At 44.4% G+C, this 21,109-nt stretch overlaps 3 protein-coding genes across 4 annotated transcripts; 1 reads left to right on the top strand and 2 right to left on the bottom strand.

The window, feature by feature from the left end:
* Positions 1-119: 119 nt before the first annotated feature.
* dtwd2 (DTW domain containing 2) lies at positions 120-2,929 on the bottom strand. Its single transcript, XM_079289919.1, has 6 exons — positions 2,730-2,929; positions 2,479-2,569; positions 1,861-1,955; positions 1,568-1,766; positions 1,283-1,411; positions 120-939 (listed from the first exon to the last, which is right to left on the bottom strand). The coding sequence occupies exons 1-6, from the start codon at positions 2,891-2,893 to the stop codon at positions 760-762; spliced, it is 858 nt and encodes a 285-aa protein (XP_079146045.1). The 5' UTR covers positions 2,894-2,929; the 3' UTR covers positions 120-759.
* Positions 2,930-3,848: 919 nt separating this feature from the next.
* Positions 3,849-7,417, bottom strand: LOC306792133 (uncharacterized protein). The gene is made up of 2 exons (XM_079289151.1): positions 7,256-7,417; positions 3,849-6,429 (listed from the first exon to the last, which is right to left on the bottom strand). Exons 1-2 carry the CDS (start codon positions 7,378-7,380, stop codon positions 4,185-4,187), a joined length of 2,370 nt encoding a protein of 789 aa, XP_079145277.1. The 5' UTR covers positions 7,381-7,417; the 3' UTR covers positions 3,849-4,184.
* Positions 7,418-8,458: 1,041 nt separating this feature from the next.
* Positions 8,459-21,037, top strand: homer1 (homer scaffold protein 1; the record flags this gene model as incomplete). Of its 2 annotated transcripts, XM_079288907.1 has the most annotated exons (9): positions 8,459-9,722; positions 15,378-15,534; positions 16,674-16,805; positions 16,911-17,003; positions 17,335-17,477; positions 18,199-18,358; positions 18,441-18,551; positions 18,632-18,712; positions 19,115-21,037. In XM_079288907.1, the coding sequence occupies exons 1-9, from the start codon at positions 9,718-9,720 to the stop codon at positions 19,301-19,303; spliced, it is 1,071 nt and encodes a 356-aa protein (XP_079145033.1). In that variant the 5' UTR covers positions 8,459-9,717. The 2 variants fall into 2 exon arrangements, with proteins under 2 accessions (XP_079145033.1, XP_079145034.1); XM_079288908.1 differs by lacking the exons at positions 18,199-18,358; positions 18,441-18,551; positions 18,632-18,712; positions 19,115-21,037 and having other exon boundaries at positions 17,335-17,481.
* Positions 21,038-21,109: the final 72 nt, after the last annotated feature.

The following is a 21,109-nucleotide window of genomic DNA, read 5'->3' as shown; positions in this document are numbered from 1 at the left end:
TGTTTAAATCTTAATAATTCAATCTATATATTGATCCGTAAACACATGTACAAGTTGAAAAGTGGCACTAAGCGCACAGGCAAACCCAAATAGCAAAATTGACACTTTGAGACCTAAAATAAGATTAGAACATGTACATTTTATTGTATAATTTTATTATACATGACCGTGTCCCATCGGATTTACTTTAACTCCAGTGTAATATCTCATTTTTAAAAATCCTTCTAAAATATCTTAAAAAGCTTACAGTTAAATATTACCTCACTGTATATTGGAAAGAGCTCACATCATCACCAATAATACTATTCTCCCTTTCCTTCCTGCTGTAATGTGTTGGTGTGGTAGGTTCTTGGAGTATCACAAGCTTTAGAGTCATTTTTATTTTGTTACACATCTGAATAAAGATTTTGTTAAAAACATTAGCCCGTCCAGATGTGTAAAGTTAATCCAAACAGATCCATCATAGTGTTTATAAAATGTAATGCTTCTAAAACAACGAAAACTGATTTATTGTCACACCATGACATTTAAACTACAACTTAAACTTGTCGTTAATTATTTTTTAAATCAAGGACAAATCCATAAATTACATTTACCAGCAATTATCTATAAAATAAAACTCCCCCCAAAAAAGTCCAGTGGTTTCCCGTGTGTGTGCCCTGATGCCGTCACATGCTGCTCCGATGATAACAGTCCTGTGCAGCGTAGAAAAGTAAAAGACGCGCAGAGATGATCGAGCTTCTCCGCTCAGTCGCCCTCTCATCTTGGACAGACATTGTGGTCGGTGACCAGCTTCTCCATCCTCTTGATCTTGCGCTTGTTCTTGGGCATGGGTTTGTCGTACATGCCGTTCTTCAGGAGATGCTCCTTGCTGTGATGAACCTGAGCGCCGTGCTGCAGCTGGAAGGAGCACAAGGCTTTCAGGGGCCTCAGCAGAACCTGGACTCACAGAGGAGGAAGGGAAGAGTGGTAGAGATACATTTATTGATTTTACATCGCAACCTTTGTTTCAGTCAGTGAACTCAGGAAAAAAACATCAATGTACTGTATATATTTAGTAATATGGCTTTAGTGATTTCACACTTTTTGTCTGTCATTTTAAAGCTGCTAAAATTAATATATCAAATTACTACATGTGGTCGCTCGTAGTAATGAACCTGCAGAGATTTAATGGAGTTCCTCCCAGCTGCATTCAAATGAATGATTGTGTTGCTCCGTGTATTTGAGCAACTGTTTGCTAACAAGTTCACAAAGACGTGACACAATGATTTCACCAGGTCACCTCTTGGATGTCGTCGTTGTGCTCCAGGATGGACAGGGCGACAGCAGCGCATTCCAGCGTGGACAGACAGATGTTGGAGGGTTGTGTGCGGATCACGTACTGACTGGAAAGAGTCCTGTTGAGCTGCACCTGGGGAACCAAAAGCAGAGGTGATTAGTAGTGAAAGTGTTGCCTTCTCTCTTTGCTGACATATAATAGGCAATGGCTTTTAAAGATTAGGTTATAGTACTCATAATTGTAATCAAATTAAACCTCTTTAAAGTGACATCACAGCTATACACACACCTGTTTAGGCAGGTGGAAGAGGCTGTTTTTGAGGAACATGTTTTTGGCCTGGCTCCAGGTGCCGTCTATGATGATCACGTTATGTTTCACCGCTCCTACTTCCTGGTATTGCACCAACTCCTCCAGGTTCTGGGATTTGGGACCCGGGTACAGGATCAGCGTCCTGCTGTCCCGACACACCGCTGCCAGCTCTGGGTGCCTGAGAGGAAAAAGGACGGAAGTCAAAAACTAATTAGTGAAATCCGTGACAGTGGTGTTGTGAAATCAGTGCGCTCACTGGAAGTACAGCTTACTTTTCCTCATTGAACCTCCTTCCCACTATGACATTGCATTTTCCTTGTGGCAAACAAGCAGCAAGTAGCGGCACTGTGCGAAGAACTCTGCTCTCCTGAAAGTACACTAGAGGTTAGAATGGTGGATCATATCCATAAGCCTCTAATAAATAAATTAGCTGGCCTAATTGCATTTAATTTGACTGGTTTGGGTAAAAGTGTGGGACACACAAAGTTTGGCATTTGGCAAATAAAAACACAAAAAAACCCTTCATGTGAATTCAGATTATTTAAAATCGATTCATATCAACCTTGCAAATAACTCCCCACAATAAAGATATTTTAGTGCCTTTCATCAACCTAACAATATAATCTAAAAATGAAGGGTGCATGCATAACAAATATCAACAAAAAAATATATATACAAAATTCCCAAAATATAAACAACTGTAAGAACCATATAAATGTATGATTAGAGCCATAGCTCTGTATGCACAATAACACATCTGAATTATAGGTAATGGATATTTCAATACCCAGTATGAACAGGAATAATGATTATATAAAGGTGCACCTGGCTTTAAGTCAATGGTCTCTAGTTTTGAGCATGCATATCATATTTGACATGTGATAACTCACCTCTGCGGGATGCTGCACTACGTACAGACATGTGGACACCTCCAGGGGTTGTGGTGGTAGAAACGGACAGAGACACACCTTCTGAGGGCGACTACATGGGAGGAAAGTTGAAGACGTGAAGCTGAGATTGCCCTTTTACTTAAAGCATGCCAGTTACTTGAGGAGGAGAAGGATGTCTTTCCTGCCTGTCTGGTCCAACCAGACTAACTTGTTAGCTAGCTAGCATTAGCTTTCACTTGAATTCAGCTCACCGGCACCGTAAACACGTCGGTCTTCTCTCGCCGACCTCGACCGGGAGGGCAGCCAGGTCGCCAAACGCGTCGCAAAGTCCATCGTCCGTCGACGAGCTCTCGTCGGTGGCTGGTCCGTTTTCTTCAGAAGACACTGACGGGCAAAAGCCAGGGACATGGTCCATTGCGGAGTTAGCATAAAGCTAACTGATGCAAGTACTCATAACACAGCGCCAAGGAAGGGACTTGTAGCATAGAAATACACCAACTAGAAAAACCGTGAACCGGTTAAACCAGTTAGCTAATTATTTAAATAAAACGTAATTGTCTTAACACGGCTTGAGTGGTTTCTTACGACTCATTTATGTTTTAATTATATTATATGTATGTCGATAAAGCTTACTATAATCACCCCCAGTCAATTATTTTAGCAAAGCTAAAGTAGCAGCTAATGCTACATTCACAGCTACAGCTATGTTAGCTGTGCTAGCTTAGCTGTAAATGTCAGTTAGCTTTAAAATTGGGCACACATTTAAAAAATCCAAAATCTGAGAGTTGTCTTATTTAAGTTAAATTTATTATGTTAACACCTTAATTAAAAAATGTGTTTATTACATAGACTATGGTTTATTAGCTATGTGAATTAGCATATCACTTCTATTTACTGTAATTCTATGACCGTAATGCTAAGCTGTCAACTCACAGCTGCCACCTGTCGATGTGGAGGAAAGAAAAGGAGATTTAGAAAGTAATAAAATGGGGAAATGCTCATTTATAACACTGGATGTCGCTAGAGCATATTTAAACTGATGATGAACATGTCCCAAAAGCATTTTAACACAACCGTTGGTCTACCAAAACAAAGATAATAATCTTGTACTGCAGTTTTGCAGGTTTGCAATAATTGTTGTTATGGCGGTTTTGGAAAACATTAAGTTTAAGAATATGCACATGTTTGCACGTATTACACATGTTTTTTTTTTTTTTGACTGATTACAAGTGAGTTCAGACTCCTATATGAGTCGAGGTGTCAGGTTAACAGCCAGAGAGGCTTATTTATAGCTGAAGATCCGCACAAAAGTCACAGTGACACCAACACATGCACTCACACGTTTTTATTCACACTCGTGACCCAAACTTCTCCCTTCAAAAACGTTATGATTCATGCACCACCCGTTCACACCGCAGAGATTGGGTTATATATATATATATATATATATACTCTATATCCTCCTGGATATTTGATCAATGTAACTGTTTTAAATAAGATTTCGATTTTTAACTTCATGAAGTATGAGTACAGCCAGGTGCAAATGGGTGAAAATTGTAAAAACTATTTGGTGCTTTTAAGATATGAAGTTTAAAGAATTTCCCTCGGTTGATTGTCTGCTAATTCTACTGTGATTTTAAGACCTTAAATAATGACACATCAGCAAGGCTTTTGACAATAAACCTGTTGAAAACCCTTCAGCTCACCTAAAGTATTACACACTGTCCTTTGTCTTTAGCTGGTTCAGCTGAACTATCGCCTTGTTTCTCTGGATGAACCTCTGTTTTAGCCAATTCTGGTGACTTAATGTGTACTTCTTCTGGTTCAGTTTGTTTCGTGGCCACTTCGCTCTCACTTGTTTCCATTTCCTCGAACATTTCAGTGTCTCTGACAGCTTCTGCACTTTCAGTTTGTGGGGACTCCATTGCAGCCAAGGCGTTTTGAAGCAGAGCAGCGTTGGAGATGTGCGGCATCGTTTCCTCTCCGTCTCCCTCGTCGGCCGTCTCCGCTGGTGACGCGGTCTCCGCTGGTGACGCCGTCTCAGCTGGTGACGCCATCTCTTTCTCCTCCACCCTATGCTCCTTTCTACCAGCCTCTTCCTTCTCTTCCTTTTCCTGCATAGGCCTAATACCGTCAACCGGAGTCAAAGATGTGAGGTCCAGACATGCCTTAGGAGAGGATGTGGCCTTTCTCCTGGGAGGGGCAACTGGCCTCTGCGCTCCCGAATCTTGCTTCCACAATTCCTGATCCGTGCTGACGTCTTTCTCGTCCAGAGCTGCAGGACGATCGTCCGTACTTCCCCAGTCGGATTCCTCCGAGACAAACTCGAAGCTTGAGACGCTAAGTGGGTCCACTGGGATTTTGTTTTCTACCTTGACGGAGACGTTTTTGTTGGTGTTGGCTTTAATTTTTCTGGTTGTTTGGGGTTCATCCTCTTCGAGAGATCGAGGGAAAGGATCGACATCCAATGGAGAAGAGTTGTCACTGGACCTGAAGAAGTCTGTGATTTCCTCCTCGGAATTCGGCATCTCGTCTTCTTCAGGCGTGGAAAGCAAATAGCTAAAATCGTACAAATCTTGGACCAACACCCGAGGACCTTCCTCTGGGGATATGTCTTCGTCAGATGGCTCTACCTCCAGCAAAGGAGTCTCATATATGAGGACGAATTTCTCTAAATATCCCCGGGCCTCCCGGTCCGACTGCCTGCTGTGGAAGGACTTCTCCGACGTCACGCTTTCTGCATCCTCTTCAATTTTCCGACAGCCCACTGCCTCCTCGTACAGGTCGGTGTAAAGGAAAGCCATGGCTTTGGGCTCCTCCAGCAAAATTTGGTCGATAATTTTGGGAGGTCCGTCCGGTAGGAAGATCGGAGTCAGGACGTCCTCTTGGCTTCCAAACAAAGCGGAACCGCTGGGTTTTGAAGGGAACCTGGAGGGCACGCCACGTCCGTCGTCTTTGTCCAGAGGTTTCATGACGTAGCTGCCCGTACCGCCGTAGAACACTTCATCCAGAAGCTCGCTGGTGATTTCCACCAGACTCATTGTGTCCGACTTGTCATTATCCACAGTTGTTGTTGCGGCGGTGTTGTCATCTTCAGACTGAGCAGGGTTCTCGGTGTCCTGGTTCTCAGGGACAACCTCCGCCTCTTGCTCCACCTGTCCCTGTGCGGTCACAGCAGGACTTCCCGGAGCCTGGGCGTCAATCAGGGCGAACGCCTCGAAGTAGTCCACGTTGCCAGCAGCTCCTCTGCCCGCAGGCCTGGCCACCGGAGCGCCCGGTGGATCCATTACGTTTATGGAAGACGAGGGCTCGACCCGATCCCCTCTCGCTGCACCTGATCCTGTGAACACCAGCTCGTTATCGTGAGTCTCCACGCAGGCTTTAGGAACCAGGCTCTCCTCCAGATAAGAAAGGTTGTCCACCATGTCTTTGCTCTCCTCTTCATCCACAGTCACCAGTTTTTGAGGGACAACGATGTTGAGGATTTCAGAGCCCTCGGAGACTAAGCTGAAGAGCCGCTGCTCTTTATCCTGGGGATGGTCGCGCGCTTCCTCTTCGTCTCCTTTCTCGGGTTTCACATTCGGCTGCGAGACTTCTACCAACTCCGGCCTTCCCGACACGTTCTCAGAACTTTCCCCGAGGACCTCTCGTTGTCGTTCCGCTCTGCTCTTCTGATTGACCCTCTCTTTAGTCTTCTTCCGTCTTGAAATCATCTCCTCGTCCATGACAAAGATGATCTTCCCCGCTGGCACGGACCCGGGCGTGGCGAGGCTGAGATCCACGGTGGCGTTTCCAGCTTCGGACCCCCACGGCGTGGCGCAGCGGCTGGGGGTCGTCTCCCACGCGATCCCGCTGTCCTCGCCCTGCATCGTAACCATGGAGAAGGAGGAGTCCATCATCAGGCACTGCATCTTGGGTCGGACGTTGTCGTCGTGGACGGCCTCGCGTAGACTGAAGGCAGGGAAACAACACAGTGAGATAAGCAGCGTTGTTTTTTCTTCATGTGTATTGAAATTGAAGGTCACTCTGGTTTAATCATCAGATAACGGATTCAAATATATGTTTTCAAGCTTTTCAGTCAACCGGATGAAATAATATATTTGATTTCAGAACAGAGGACAGATTGTAAAGCCCCCTGAGGCACATTTGTGATATTGGGCTGTATGAATAAAATGTTATTGAAATGAGGATGTTCTTCTCACATTCACAGCCTTTCACACACTCAGCATACAAGCACAAGTTGCCAGTTGTATTCGGTACACCAAACTAAAACGAATGCAGTCGAATAACAGTCTTGCATCACTATTTTAGAGAGGTGTTGATCCATCTTAAGGATCATTTTGGAGGTGCTGTTGAACTGTATTAGATTTTACCGACAGATTTTTCTATATAATACAACACAATTCAACAGAACCACCTCCAACATGATCATGAAGTTCAATCAATGTCTCAAAAAATAAAAACATCACAACCTTCATTAAGGGAGGATTTATTCATATAGTCTGCATTTATTTGAGCTATAGGTGCACCTGACACCGAGCTAAAATGAATGCAGACTCATGCGAAAATAAATACATAATATAATAAAATAATAAATAAACTGGCGTCTGAGTATGTATGCACTGAAACACTCAGGTCAGTGGCACTAATGGAATATAATTCATACGGGAATGAATCCAGTTTATTTCTGTAAAATCAACTGTTGCCTCTGAGCAAATTTGGGATTTGTTCAAAGTGACACAGACCACTTTTAACATGAAGAAGTACTGATCTCCACCTGTTTCTAAGGGTCTCCACTTCATCGCTGGCCTCCAGGTCTTGTCCGGCGACATCTTCAGGTGTCATCGCTCTCATCTCAGAGTCCACATCCGCCCGCGACACGTCTTCCGTCAGCGTGTCCATTGTTGTAATGTCTGGATTAATCTGCTCTCGACCTCTCACCACAACTCAGCGCCGCTCTGTTGATCACATTGGAGGCCGGGCGTTCTCCAGCCAAGTCTTCTTGCTCAGCGTAATCTTGAAATAGAAAACTGGTCCTCCAGTGTTTCATCTGAAGCATTCGCAGCATGCCGGGAGGTCAATTTGTCATCTGTTGACACCGGCTGAGCCCTTGCGTTTGGCACATACAATAAATAGGTTCATCTGGGTTAATTAGTTGCTTGTTCAGATGAATTAGAACTCGAAACATGCATCAGCATGTAGAATGCTTCTGGGTTGGTTTCTTTAGCCAGGTCTAAATATAATGTTTTGCCGGTAGCTTATATCCAATGTCACGAGTCTGTTAAGTCTATCAGAAGCAGTTAAGTGTTCAGTTTGTTTTCTTAGTTATACGGGATCCAATAAATCACATGTTAGGCTTTGACAGTGAACGAGTGAGGAGAACAAAATGGCTAAACAGCACGTTTATAACCCCTTTATTCTAATAACACACATTTATGGGCGAATATACTGTGTTTATCTTCAGCGTTTTGTATTTAAAAATCAGCTTTATGTGACTCCACACGACGAGAGTCTCAACCTCGCACCTGTTGGTGTCTGTCTCGCAGTGTGACGGGGACACGACATGTGAACATGAAAGACTGGAGGAGTTGGGGAGGGTTTTACTTCACGTCAACAGGTTGTATCCGGGCAAAAGTTGTCCTCATGTGTAAACTGGCACACCGTCAGTCAATCATAAAAGCTAAAAATATACTGGTTTTGAACATGCACTTTCTTCTACAAATGTTTTAGCATATTCAGCTCATTTACTACAGATTACACTCAACGAGCAGCTAACAGTAACCAATTCAATTGCATTAGAGTGAAGCACCTGTTATCATCTGCAGATTGTCACTTTACTTCAATCACCAGATTTACGATAAGGACGTGTATCTTAGGGCTGCCACTAACAAGTGGTTTAATTATCAATTCACCAATTCATCGATAACTTGGGCCATAAAATGTCTTTGTCACAATAAAATTGGAAAGATTCAGGGTCTGTGCACTTCTATGACACAACTGTCCACAAGATGGCAATCATCAGTAGCAGATCATGTGTTTCTGTGTCACTGGTAACTGTATATACTCTCTATAACTGTCTGACATTGTAGTAAATTGAATATTATCGGGATTTGTATTGTTTGGGCAAAACAAATATATTTGATGATGTATCCTTGGGCTGTAGGATATTGGGATGGTGGTATGTGTCACTGTTATCTCGTCTTTTATAGGCCAAATAAGATGAATCTATAATACAATGATGATAAAGTGCAGCCCTAATAGGACAAATTGAATATTTGTCAACAGGACCAGATTCTATTCAACTGTTTTGGTTTATTTTGCTGAAAAGTAGTATTGAGATGATTGTTTGATAGCTGCATGACATTAAGTACTGTACTGGTACAACGTTGAGGTGTGACCCTCCTTTGATTTATATTCCCTGCAGACACGCCGGATGTTTTCCTTTCCAGAGATGACGTAATGACGTCAGTTTAATGAGCAGCGGAGAGGAGGACGTTCAATGAATGAGACGCGGGCTGATCGAGACCAGACAGGCGGGATGGTGAGAGGATGAACCGGTCGACGGAGCGTCGGGATCATACATTCAATCAAGCGAAAGATCAGATGGTGCATTAAATCAGCTGCTTTATGAGTGCACATACATCCTGTCCGATACGTCTCGGTTGTCGTTGACGTCGGTGAAGCGGAGCGTTTTCTCGGGAGGATGGTGATGTTCCATCCTGGAGGATGCACCGAGTGTTTTCTGTCTTTTCTCCAGAAACACCGGAGATGAAGCCCTCTCTTGAAGGAAGACGTCCACCGCCGCAAAGAGGCGTTAAAGAACTCTCTAATACCAGACCTGGTGGAGGGAATTGAATTGAATGGCACAGCGGACTGCAAGACAGAGCCAGCGACTGAAAGGCGATGATTGAACAGTCTGTTCTGGTGTATTTGTCCGGCTGAGGATCACCATCTCTACGCGACCAGTTCGTCCGAGCTCTACAACGTTAATCCTCGTTTGTAAGGAGTTTTATTGCGCTGACGGCGGCAACTACGAGTTCGCGGTTCTTCCTTCCTGCATCATGCACGCACAGACACGTTTGCTTCGGTGAACTCACCAACGAAAAATGCACAGAAGGGCGTAATACCAACGACAACACCGCCGCCGAGCTCCATGTCCGGACCGAGAACCGAACCGTGGCTCCGCCGGCCGTGAAGATCATTTCCGACTCAACTAAAGCCACCAAACATCCTGCAAAAATGGGGTATGTCAAGCTGCAGCTCTCGCTCTCCATGCCATGGGTGTGACTGACTTTGTTTTTGTAGATCAGAGCAGCCCCCCTTTTCAGCAGGGCACCAACAGCTGGAACAACTGGTAGCTTAGCCACCCATGGCTAACTGTATGAAGTACTCCTGTCATCTCATGTCAAATGTAAAATAAACTAAAATGCTTGTCCCTGTAGCAAGCTCTCTCCTGGTAGAAGTAGCTGTCCAGCATTATGTCTACTCAGCCTCCATACACTGACATTTTAGATTGGTGAAGCCAAAAGATTAGGCTGCAATGAAGCAGGCGACTGTTGGGAAAGTATCAGCACCGGTTGCTTCTTTGAGTGATTGAAAGACTGCAAGACATTACAGTTGTTCCTGTTTGTTCCATAAGGAAATATAGTTTAAAGGGTGTATAATACATTCATTTGCTGCCAAAGGGAAACCAAAGCTATGTCATTTCCCCACCAGACAGTGATGATGTCCCCTTGCACTTGGCTCTAATGCGTGCAGCTGGACCTGCAGATGTGTGGGCATTCTCCTGATCAAGAGCGACCTAGTTCTTGTTCCCGATGAAAGCAGATGATGTCGCATGTGATTGGTTTGGTGTCATATTGTGGTGGGGGTGGGGTGAGAACATCCTCTGTAATTCTCAAGGCCAATGGTCATAATCCACCCCAACAATCAATTCCTCAGACGCAGAAGGAGCGCATGTGTGCAGTTACCCCCATAACGAGCAAGCCAGCCAGCCTGAGCCGCTCCAGCGTGCTGGAGCTTCTGTTCACGTAGAAGGATTGTAAACGAGCTCAAGTTCAACCTGCCAGCAGCATGTGTCCACTGGGAACATAACACGTCGCTTTATGAAAGTCTTATACTGACACCTGCTCTGCACAGACTAGAAGCAACAGGACCTACTGCAGCGCTGGATGATTTACTCAGACAGCAGATCGTTCAGTGTGTTTGTTTGTGGTGTCGTTCAGTGCATCATGGCTTTGCAGATGTTCATTTTTTACCCTCAGTGAAGCAGACCTTTCTCTCCCAAAACAGCTTTTCTTTGCCTTTATGTTGAAGCGACAGTAGAGAGGTGAAGACGAGAGAGGAGGAATGACCTGCAGTCTGAACAAGAGACATTCATATTGAATTGTTGGCGTCTTGAGGCCCCTTCACTCTTACTTTACTCACGACAGATGAACGCTCTCTGAATCCAGCTCCTCAAATGTGAATATTTCTTATTCTGTGATTAAACTGAATACATTTGGATTTGTGACTGCAGGTCGGATAAAACAAAACACTTGAACATTGTGATGGGCTTTTTCCTGTTGCTATGAACGAACAGATCAACAGAGAAAATGAAGTGGAAATTAATCGACAATTAATTCATTATTTATAGCAATAATTGAACGTGCTTCTCAGCCAGTGTTGTGTGATTATGTAGCGTTATGCCAAATTTAGTTCGGTTGTGTTTTACTTTTACTTCCTTTATTGGTCTTATTATATCTTCCATGGAGGAGAAGTTATTTGAAAAGGAAACAGACTATCTGTAACCTTTCCTTTGACTTGCTATACACACACACACACACACACACACACACTCTTTTCTATCTGCCACTAAAAGGCTGTGAGCCCCGGTAAACAACATATGGGTGGAATTTTATTTTTAACAGGAGGTGTTACCCTGCCAAGCCCCTGCTGCCTGAGAGAGGTTAACCAGATGGGGACGCTGGGATCGGATTGGGCGAGAGAGCATGTAGTGTGTGTGTGTGTGTGTGTGTGTGTGTGTGTGTGTGTGTGTGTGTGTGTGTGTGTGTGTGTGTGTGTGTGTGTGTGTGTGTGTGTGTGTGTGTGTGTGTGTGTGTGTGTGTGTGTGTGTGTGAGAGAGAGAGAGAGACTGAATTCTGAACATTTTCTGGTTTTCTTGGTATTTTTATGACTATTTATCTTTAGACTTTTGACTTTAAAACAGAAAAAGCAACATGTCCGTTTGGACTGCGATGGGCCGTTTTTAACTTTCTTTTCAGACATTTCATGGACCAAACGATGAATCTGTTCATGAGGAAAATGAACTGATTCATCAATAAGAGCATAATATTCCATGTGTGCGAGCCACGTCACAGACAGATTCATGTTAAAATGAGCACTGAAACATCTCAAATGTGAGGATTTACTGCTCCTCTGAGTTTTAGGTCACAAACTGGGTTTTGGATTGTTGTTTGGACAGAAAAAGACATTTCTAAATCAGGAATATAAGATTCATTGACAAAGAAAGTTATCTATAATTGCAGTCCTACTTAAAAGTATGACACTGATGAGTATTTATTAATAAGGCCTCAGGATTCAGAGGACAACAGAGGGAACATTTAAAGTAAATTGGGATCATGTGACTAAACCCTTGAGTCAAACTGTGGCTTCAACACGACTGAATGTCCCGAGTGACTGATTTGCAACAGTCCTGATAAAGAACACGCTGTAGTTGGAGATAATCTGAACACATTCACTGATTTAGACACAGACACACTGCGCGTCTTTGTTTTCCTCCGGTATGCAAACACTGTGTGTGTGTGTGTGTGTGTGTGTGTGAGAGTGTGTGTGTGTGTGTGTGTGTGTGTTCTGCTGGATGGAGGTGGAGAAATGCTGATGTGATAACATCTGCTGTCAGATTCCTCTGTGAAAGCACTCGTCATTGAGACCTGAACGCCTCAGTACGGTTCATTGTGGAAAGGGATTATGGGCTAACAATCGACACACACACACGCACGCACATGCTCTCTCCCTTTTAGCTTCAACACATTTATCTTTTATGTTCCTTGTAGCAGGAAGGGAAAAAAATGACAAAGATAACAAATATATGCAAAATGAAAGTTGTATTAACACTGAACTCAACAGCAGTCAGATATTACTGTGTGCGTCTGTTCCCTGAAATACAGGCGGACATCTTTCAACTGATTTTCAATTCAATGCTGTTTACATTGAATTCACTGGAAGTCTGTAAATGTGAAACTAAATCGTCTCGGATTTAAACGACAAAGTATGAAAGAGTCCAAATATAAAAACAAGATACAAGCAATTAAAAAGGTGCAGAAACTGAATGCACACAGAGCCAGAACTGTGAACATTTCAGAGGCTTTTCCAGGGATCAGCTTGAAACATAAAACAGTTTTTAAAATCAGATTTTATTTAGATTTCTCCAAATATAAACAATCTGTATCACAAACACTTCCTGCATCAACAAAACGAAGACCAAGAAGCCTCAACACAAAGCCACACAACTGGAAAAACCAAAGAAAACATATTTACCCACATAAGCACAAGAGGCGGCGCTTTACACCAGCACGGAGCCAACGTCAGCTCGGTCCTGAGCTACAGGTGAAGTCTGAGAACTTAGCCGGAAAATCTCAAGTTCACCGACTCAAAATGAGAAAACAGATTCCATCGACCCGTGTGTGGAAATACAGAACCCATTGTAACTGCACACATGCTCTCCTGTGTCTGAGGAATTGATTGTATATATATATATATATATATATATGTATATGTTTATGTATACACACAGTATATTCTTGCCTGCCTGTTCGAGCTGGTGGGAATCCCGTTATCACCGTCCCTCTGATTAACCGCGTCTATCTCTAAATAACATCTGCTGACTTAATTAACACACCGAGACGAGACGAGAGGATCCCAGAGAGGCTGGACCGTCTCTTTGTCCCCGAGGAGACGCTCCGCTTTCTCTGGAAGACCGGCAGAAAGACATCTTCGGACCAAATCTACATTAAATCCGTCCAGCGGCAAGATAAAGTTCCGTTAGCACGGCTTTGAATGCAGGACTTTTACTTGTAGTGGAGTATTTTCACAGCGTGGTTTCAGTACTTTTACTTAAGTAAAAGGATCTGGATCATAAACTGTCTATAAGAATGTAATTATTGTTCCACCGCTGCTCATGTTGAGGAGAAAGCCTTCAGTGCTGGTTGTGAAACTCACACGGTGGAGTCTTTTCGTTGTTTGGTCCTCTAAATACAACCAGGAGATGAAATAACGACACAGATGAAAAACACTGTCGTACTTTAATGAGCTGAATGAGCATCGGCCCTCTTCTTTATTTTTGACAGCAGTGTGTGAAAGAGGAACTCAATAGCCTGTTGTAGATTTGGGTATCAGCAATGGTCCTCAACACATGTCGAGAGGTCGCGATCGGCATCGCTGCTAGCAGGATGACGACGACGAAATGACTCAACGCTTGTTGGACGGATTTCCTTGGAGTCAAATTTGAATACATCGTTTTGTGTAGAGCACGTGATCATCGGGTCACAAATGATCATTTGTGAAGAACTATGGTTTGTGACATTCCCATCGGCCTCAGCTGCACTCTGTGTCGTGCTAAGTAGCAAACGTTAGCGCGCTAAGACGCTAAACTAAGAAGCTGAAGATGGCCGACTTTATTCATGTTAAACATGCTTTAGATTCTCAAAGGCCTGGTAGCGTGGCTCATTTTACCTGCTAACATTTAAATATTCCATTGATATTGGAATATAATGTTGCTGTGTGTGTCTGGACATGTCTGTCTCCTGCTTTAACGCTGCTCTGAGTCTGTTGTGCAGCGTTCACACCAGTTACCACCAGACTGCTGCGGCTTGTTTGGCCTCGAGCCCGGGAGATTTCCATCCACAGCGATAGTTTGGAATCCACAGCGTGCACAGGTGCTTCCAGCTCACCTTTGGCATCACTTCACACTTCACTAACTTCAGCACACCCGCCTCCAATAAGCGCTTCCTGAGATGCCAAACTGTTTACAATCAGCTCATTGAAACCATCAGGAATTATAAATGCTTGCTAGAAAAGGCTGTTTTCTGTGACTGTTATGCACCATGATACCGAGGCAAACTCCGTGAATGTGAAAACCTAAATGGCAATAAACCTGCCTCTGATCTTCTGACACATTTCTGCAGCAGAGTTCTAGCAGACGAAATATCATTCAGGTCGTCTGAATCGCAGCGTTATGATGGTTTTGTGTGACACTATTTTGTCCGGCTTTATTTTGAGCATAAATCATTTTTTAATGACTTCATTACCCGCCGGCTGCAAAGCTTCATTAACTCCAAGTGGCGGAGCGATCGTGGAATTATAACAATTTATTTGTGTTTTGGAACATTGCTGAAAATCGACATCATGAAGCACATTTTAATATTTTATTTTGTTGCTCGAGACATCCTTTATTTCATTTCTCTTCATTTCTTTTTTTGCAGATACATAGCGAACAGAGTTTGTGTACGATCTGTCCTCGTGTGTGCGTTTGTACACGGACGCACTTCAGCGTCACGGCCTAATGCGCGTGTTTCTTTGCGGCAGCAACGCGGCAGGCCGGTGAATTATGGATGTGATGGCATCTGGGAAGTTGTTTCTCTCACCTTCTCACCAGCGGAGCAGTGTTTAGATCTTTCATGTGGAGCTTTATTCACACGTTTTATTTTGCGTCTTCTAGCCACGTCAGCGATGCGGCTCCAGGAACGGCCCTTTGGTTCACACGTTCATGTTCTCCTGAGCCGTTAGCGTGGCTGCAGTTTGTTGTTGGTGTAACCAAAGCTTGTTGCTCCTGCTTAACCACAGAGTTGAGGCTACTGCCTAACCCCCCCCCCCCCCCCTCTGTTTCTTCCTGTGCACAGAGAGCAGCCCATCTTCAGTACCCGGGCCCACGTCTTCCAGATCGACCCATGCACCAAGAAGAACTGGGTTCCCACCAGTAAACATGCCGTCACTGTCTCCTACTTCTACGACAACACCAGGAATGTCTATCGAATCATCAGCCTGGATGGATCTAAGGTGTGTGTGTGTGTGTTGTTTCTACCCAGAGAGGTGTTGTCTGGCGCCAACACTACATTACATTCTGTCCATAACATCCCACCTCTGCTCAGCTCGTCTGGCTGTTTGCCTCGTCGTGGCCTCTGTGAGCTGAAGCAGTGGTCTGGTGGTATCTATGTGGCAGTGATTATTTTAGTCTTGAGAGAGGTGCAGGGGTGGAGTCAGCACAGTTATGTAAGAGCCTCTCTGGGTGACTAATGCTGTTGTTGAACCAGCAAGTTCTGCTGGAAATAGCAGCGATCGGGTGGGTTGGAGCTGGAGGACGTTATTATCCACACAAACAAGTCAAAGACAAAAAAAAAAGTCTTTTCAGCAGAGAAGAAGAAAACAAGCGAGAGAGATTGTTGAAAAAAAACTTCTAGAAGGAAGAAAACTTTTGTTTTGAACTTCTGAAATGAAATAAACAGAGAAATCCCGTCACTGACTGCACGTGGGTTTGGTTGTCCTGTTTTACCAGAATATGTTTTTTCCAAAGAAGTAAAAGTGATTTTTCAAGACAATAAAGAAAGAAAAAATAACAAATATATACTTTGTGTAGCATTTATGCTTTCTTATATTAATTGTCTCGCCTCACACTTCACCTCAAATTGATCTTGCAGTGATGTCACTGCGTCCCGGAGTACACCTGTACGTCACTGCAGCAAGGTGAGAATGGATTCAAGGTCCACTTACTGGCTTGTTCTGGAGCTTTCAACCCACGTTTCTTCAGCCGTTTCCTCAAGAGTGAAACGAGGAGCTCGAACGTGTGTGATTCAGTCAAAAGCTTCAGAGAAGCGAGTGACTGAAGAATACAGACGTCTTCATGGGACATTTGAAATCTCTCTCTTCACCCTCTGTGCTCGCCTCTCTGCCAGCGAGTCCTCGAGAACACGACAGTCAGGTCGACTCACTTCAGAACTCCTCATTCGCTGTTTCCTGTTTAAGCAAACAGTGGGACATCAAACCCACGTCTTTACACGACACACACACACACTTACACTTGTATTACCACCGCTTCTCCGTATAATCAAGACATCCAGCTGCTGTCGTCAAACCCTCCATTACGTCTGTTGCCTGAATCCACGAGGCGTTAACAAACTGTCTTAACTTGTCCTCAACAGGCCATCATCAACAGCACCATCAGCCCCAACATGACGTTCACCAAGACGTCGCAGAAGTTCGGCCAGTGGGCCGACAGCCGGGCGAACACCGTCTACGGCCTCGGCTTCTCGTCGGAGAGCAGCCTGGCCAAGGTGAGAGCCCCGGGACGCATTCATAGTAGAAGTGTGCACGCGCTCTCTCAGAAAACATGCATGTTGTTGTGGTTGAGCTGTATTAATTGCTGCTGTTGTTTCTAGTTTGCAGAGAAGTTTGCCGAGTTCAAGGAGGCGGCGCGGCTAGCGAAGGAGAAGTCTCAGGAGAAGATGGAGCTCAGCAGCTCTCCCTCTCAGGTGACTCACAACATCAGTGAAACGCAGCGATATTCAAACATTTAACTGAATGTAGAATACAACTATAAAATAGAACAAAGTGTTTCAGAAGAAGCACTGAACTAAAATGTGTTTTAAGAAGGAAGGAACCATACAGACTCAGTTCGGCTTAGCTTAGCTTAGCATAAAGACTGGCTCAAGCCTCAGATTTATCATACAGACATGAAACTCTCGGCATTAAAGGAAATGATCTGTTTTCCCTAAAAGGTTGAACTGTTGCTTCAACAAAATCTCCATGTGTTTGTGTTCTGCTAATATATATACGTTTCTGTTTACCGACGTGTGGAACCAGGAGTCGGCTCCAGGCGATCTGCTGTCACCGATGACCCCAGAGAGCATCAACGGCACAGACGATGAGAGAGTCCCACCGGCCACACCTCAGCACGCCGAGCCCAGAGCAGAGCCTTCCCACAATGCACTGCCCTTCTCACACAGGTAAGCCAGGTTAGCACAGAGCCGAGAGGAGAAGAGAATCTCACCATGTGACTTCCTGTTCTTTCCATTTGCATCCTGATGGTGAAACGATCACGTTCGGGAGCGTGTGCGAGACGCTCTGGAGTGCTGATTTAAAATGAAACTGGCACAGCGCGGCTCAGAGCGCTGCAGCTCGTGTCGATTCGTTCGCTCGTGTATTGTTAATGTGGTCCCCGGGCCTCTGGACAGCGTTACATTGAACCACTCCGCATGCTTCCTATTAATTCTAAAGCACTAAATGAGTGGAGATAGTTTTGTCCGCTGTGCTTCGGGGGACATTAATGCAGCAGAAGAACTTTAACGAGTTATAACCACGTAGAAATCTAACTTTTCTAAATGCTTTTCACATTCTTCTGCCAAATGTTAAAAGGAAAACTTCTGTATTTTTCAACCAGGACTATATTTTCCATGTTTTTTGTGTCCGAGTGACGAATGAAGACGACTCCTTTTAAAACCGGTCCAGTGTTGAAGGAGAAGACTGTAACCGGCTGTAACTTGCTTTTGTCCCCTGATTGTTGTTATAAGTGGAAGTTAATGACGGTGCCAGCTGGTGCCAATACATGACATCGCAGCCCTCTCGCTCATTACTGGACCAGTTTGCACTAAAACATGAGGAAACAAGCTCCAGGTTTAAATATACATGAGCTGCAGCCCTTCTAACGGTCTCCTCTTCACGTCCCAGTTCATCCAACATCAATAAGCACTGGGAGGCAGAGCTGGCGGCTCTTAAAGGGAACAACGCCAAGCTGACGACGGCTCTGCTCGAGTCCACGGCCAACGTCAAACAGTGGAAGCAACAGCTGGTGGCCTATCAGGAGGAAGCGAAGTGGCTACACAAACGGGTATCGCTGCAGTCATTAACATGATCTTGTTTAGTGATGAGTCAGCTTCGGCCCTGTGTTGATGGTTTATTTTGTATCCCAGGTGACGGAGATGGAGTGTGTGAGCGGCCAAACCACAGTGATCAAATCCCAAAAGACAGAACTCCACCAAACGATAGAGGAGCTGGAGTCGGCTCTGAGGGCCAAGGAGGAGGTACGAGTCTGTGTACTGAGGAGTGCTACACGTCTTATTTGAGCTTTAAGAAGTACTTTCTCTTTTTGGATTACTTCCAGGAGTTGGAGATTCTTAAAGAAGAGGTGCAGAGTGCCAACGAGTTTCACCCTCAAAAAGACTCCCTGACACGGAAGCTACAGGTGAGTGAACTACAGGTGCACCTGCAGCTCATTAGCATGTTGCTGCTGATGCTGCGTTCATGACATATTGGACAGTCTGTAAATATGAGCAGCTGAAACAAGGTGAATTTCTTTCATAATTCATTTACAAAAATTGTAAAAAAAAACGATGGAATCTATACATCCAACATGTGTCCAAAAGTGTAACGAATGTTAGAAATAAACATACGACGCGTTATCTACTTTAAACTATTCACATTTCTACAGCCTCTCCTCTCTGTGCGAAGTCTTACAGAATATTTGTCACGTGACTGTTGCTCTCAGTCAAATCAATCATGGCTTCTGCATAAATGAAAACATACGACAACTAGTCTGATGCACCAAATTCTGACGGGCATGTTATTTTTATTGTGTTGTTTTTAGGACACGGAGTCGATGAACCAGGCGTTGGAGGCCCGGCTGAGCGACCTGGAGCAGCGTCTGCAGAGCAACCAGCAGGAGAGGGAAGCCTTCCGCAAGAGCCTGCGCTCGCTGCTGGAGCTGCTGGACGGGAAGCTGTTCGAGCTGACGGAGCTGCGGGACGCGCTGGGGAAGCTCATCGAGAGCAGCTAGAGAGACCAACGCAGCCGCAGACGCAGCCAGAGAGACCAACGCAGACAGAGAGACCAACGCAGATGCAGCCGCAGCCAGAGAGACCAACGCAGACAGAGAGACCAACGCAGATGCAGCCGCAGCCAGAGAGACCAATGCAGCCAGAGAAACCAACGCAGACGCAGAGACCAACGCAGCCAGAGAGACCAACGCAGACGCAGCCACAGAGACAAACACAGCCGCAGACGCAGCCAGAGAGACCAACGCAGACGCAGCCAGAGAGACCAACGCAGCCAGAGAGTCCAACGCAGACGCAGCCACAGAGACCAACGCAGCCACAGACGCAGCCAGAGACCAACACACCCGCAGATGCAGCCAGAGAGACCAACGCAGACGCAGAAGCAGCCAGAGAGACCAACGCAGCCAGAGAGACCAACGCAGCCAGAGAGACCAACGCAGCCAGAGAGACCAACGCAGATGCAGCCGCAGCCAGAGAGACCAATGCAGCCGCAGCTCTGGAACATTCTTAACACGAGTTTCTTTAATATCATGCCGTTTGCGGGGACATTTTGTATTTAATGAATTAATTGAAGGAGAGCGGCGCTTTCTGTTTTTGGAGCTTGGCGTTGGTGCGTTGTGCAGTCACCTGGAGCCGGTGATTGTTCGCTTTTTTTTTTCTCTTTCTTTCATCGTCTGCCAAAAAGAACACTTGGGAGTCAGATGAGATGGACTCCAGCTTTTCCTACACTCGGATTCATTTGTATTCAGTTGAACTTTGGAGGTTTGAAGGCCGCTTCGAATGTTATGAAGAGACAAAGGTTCCTCCTGTGACTATAATCCACCGAGGGACTGCCAAAAAAATAACAAAAAAAAAGATGACCGGTGAGGACTCGTCTTATATTCTTATAAAATATGTGAGCAATACAAAAAAGGGAGCTTCAGAGGGTAAATAAACACTTTCCACTCTCACTTTCAGGTACTTTTACGCCTCTCTCGGATATGTTTGAACGACAAGCGAGATTTTATTCACGTTCTTTCTAAACTTTTTTTTTAAAGAATATAAATTCATAGTGCACTTGTAAAAATGGAGTTTGTGTGTATGAGTGAATCTCTCTCTCTCCTCTCATTTCTGTTGCGACTTGAAGTGCAAAGATTGAACCTTTTTTGATTTGTTGTTAATTTATTACTAACAGTTACTGAAGATGAAAGTTGTACACAAGCAGAGATCTTTATTTGCAGCTTGTTTTCACTTAATCTTAAATGTCTGGTACGTGGGTTGTCGAGGTAGATTTGTTTTTTGGAAAAACTGGCAATATTTTTGAACTATTTATGAAGATGAGAATATAAAGAAGGCAATTGCTGGTGGGATTTGCAGAGAATCTTTTTTTCCTTTTGCCAAATCACGTTTTCCTGTACAGATTTGAACCGTCGCCGACGTCGCCGCTGGTCCAGAGACTCACCAACGGTAGCGGACTAGCGCTCCTTTATTTTTTTGTGGGATTTACTATTGCCAAAAATTCAGCGCCGTTCAGAGGAATAAGTATACACACACCTGAAGAACACTATTTAAGGGCTTGTTGTTGGTTCGGGTACATTTGGGAGACTTGAAATGATTTTAGCGGTGTCTTTATCATGTTGAAAATTATGAATATTACAGCTTGAAAGGAAGAAAATAAAAAACATTTGAATAAACTTTTAAATGTTGATTATACCACATGCTTAAAAACACAAATTGTAATTTTGAGTTTATAGTAAAAGAGAACCAAATGCAACTTGTCGTGTCGTTCTTTCACAATCTGGGCTGCACATCGGTACTTTGAGTAAAAG

The sequence above is a fragment of the Melanostigma gelatinosum genome, assembly GCF_949748355.1.
Source record: "Melanostigma gelatinosum genome assembly, chromosome: 18".
Classification (NCBI taxonomy): Eukaryota; Metazoa; Chordata; class Actinopteri; order Perciformes; family Zoarcidae; genus Melanostigma; species Melanostigma gelatinosum.
The sequence above is the reverse complement of the archived record's forward strand: the minus strand, read 5'-3'. Positions and strand labels throughout refer to the sequence as shown.

Bases quoted from the DNA above. Each gene is read 5' to 3' on its own strand.
- LOC306792133 (XM_079289151.1), bottom strand. From the start codon at position 7,380: ATGGACACGCTGACGGAAGACGTGTCGCGGGCGGATGTGGACTCTGAG. The intron at 6,430-7,255 runs GTGGAGATCAGT...CCCTGCCTTCAG, and splicing joins GTGGAGACCCTTAGAAACAG to TCTACGCGAGGCCGTCCACG.
- dtwd2 (XM_079289919.1), bottom strand. From the start codon at position 2,893: ATGGACCATGTCCCTGGCTTTTGCCCGTCAGTGTCTTCTGAAGAAAAC. The intron at 2,570-2,729 runs GTGAGCTGAATT...CCTCCCATGTAG, and splicing joins CCGACGTGTTTACGGTGCCG to TCGCCCTCAGAAGGTGTGTC. The intron at 1,412-1,567 runs GTGTGTGTATAG...TTGGTTCCCCAG, and splicing joins TCTTCCACCTGCCTAAACAG to GTGCAGCTCAACAGGACTCT.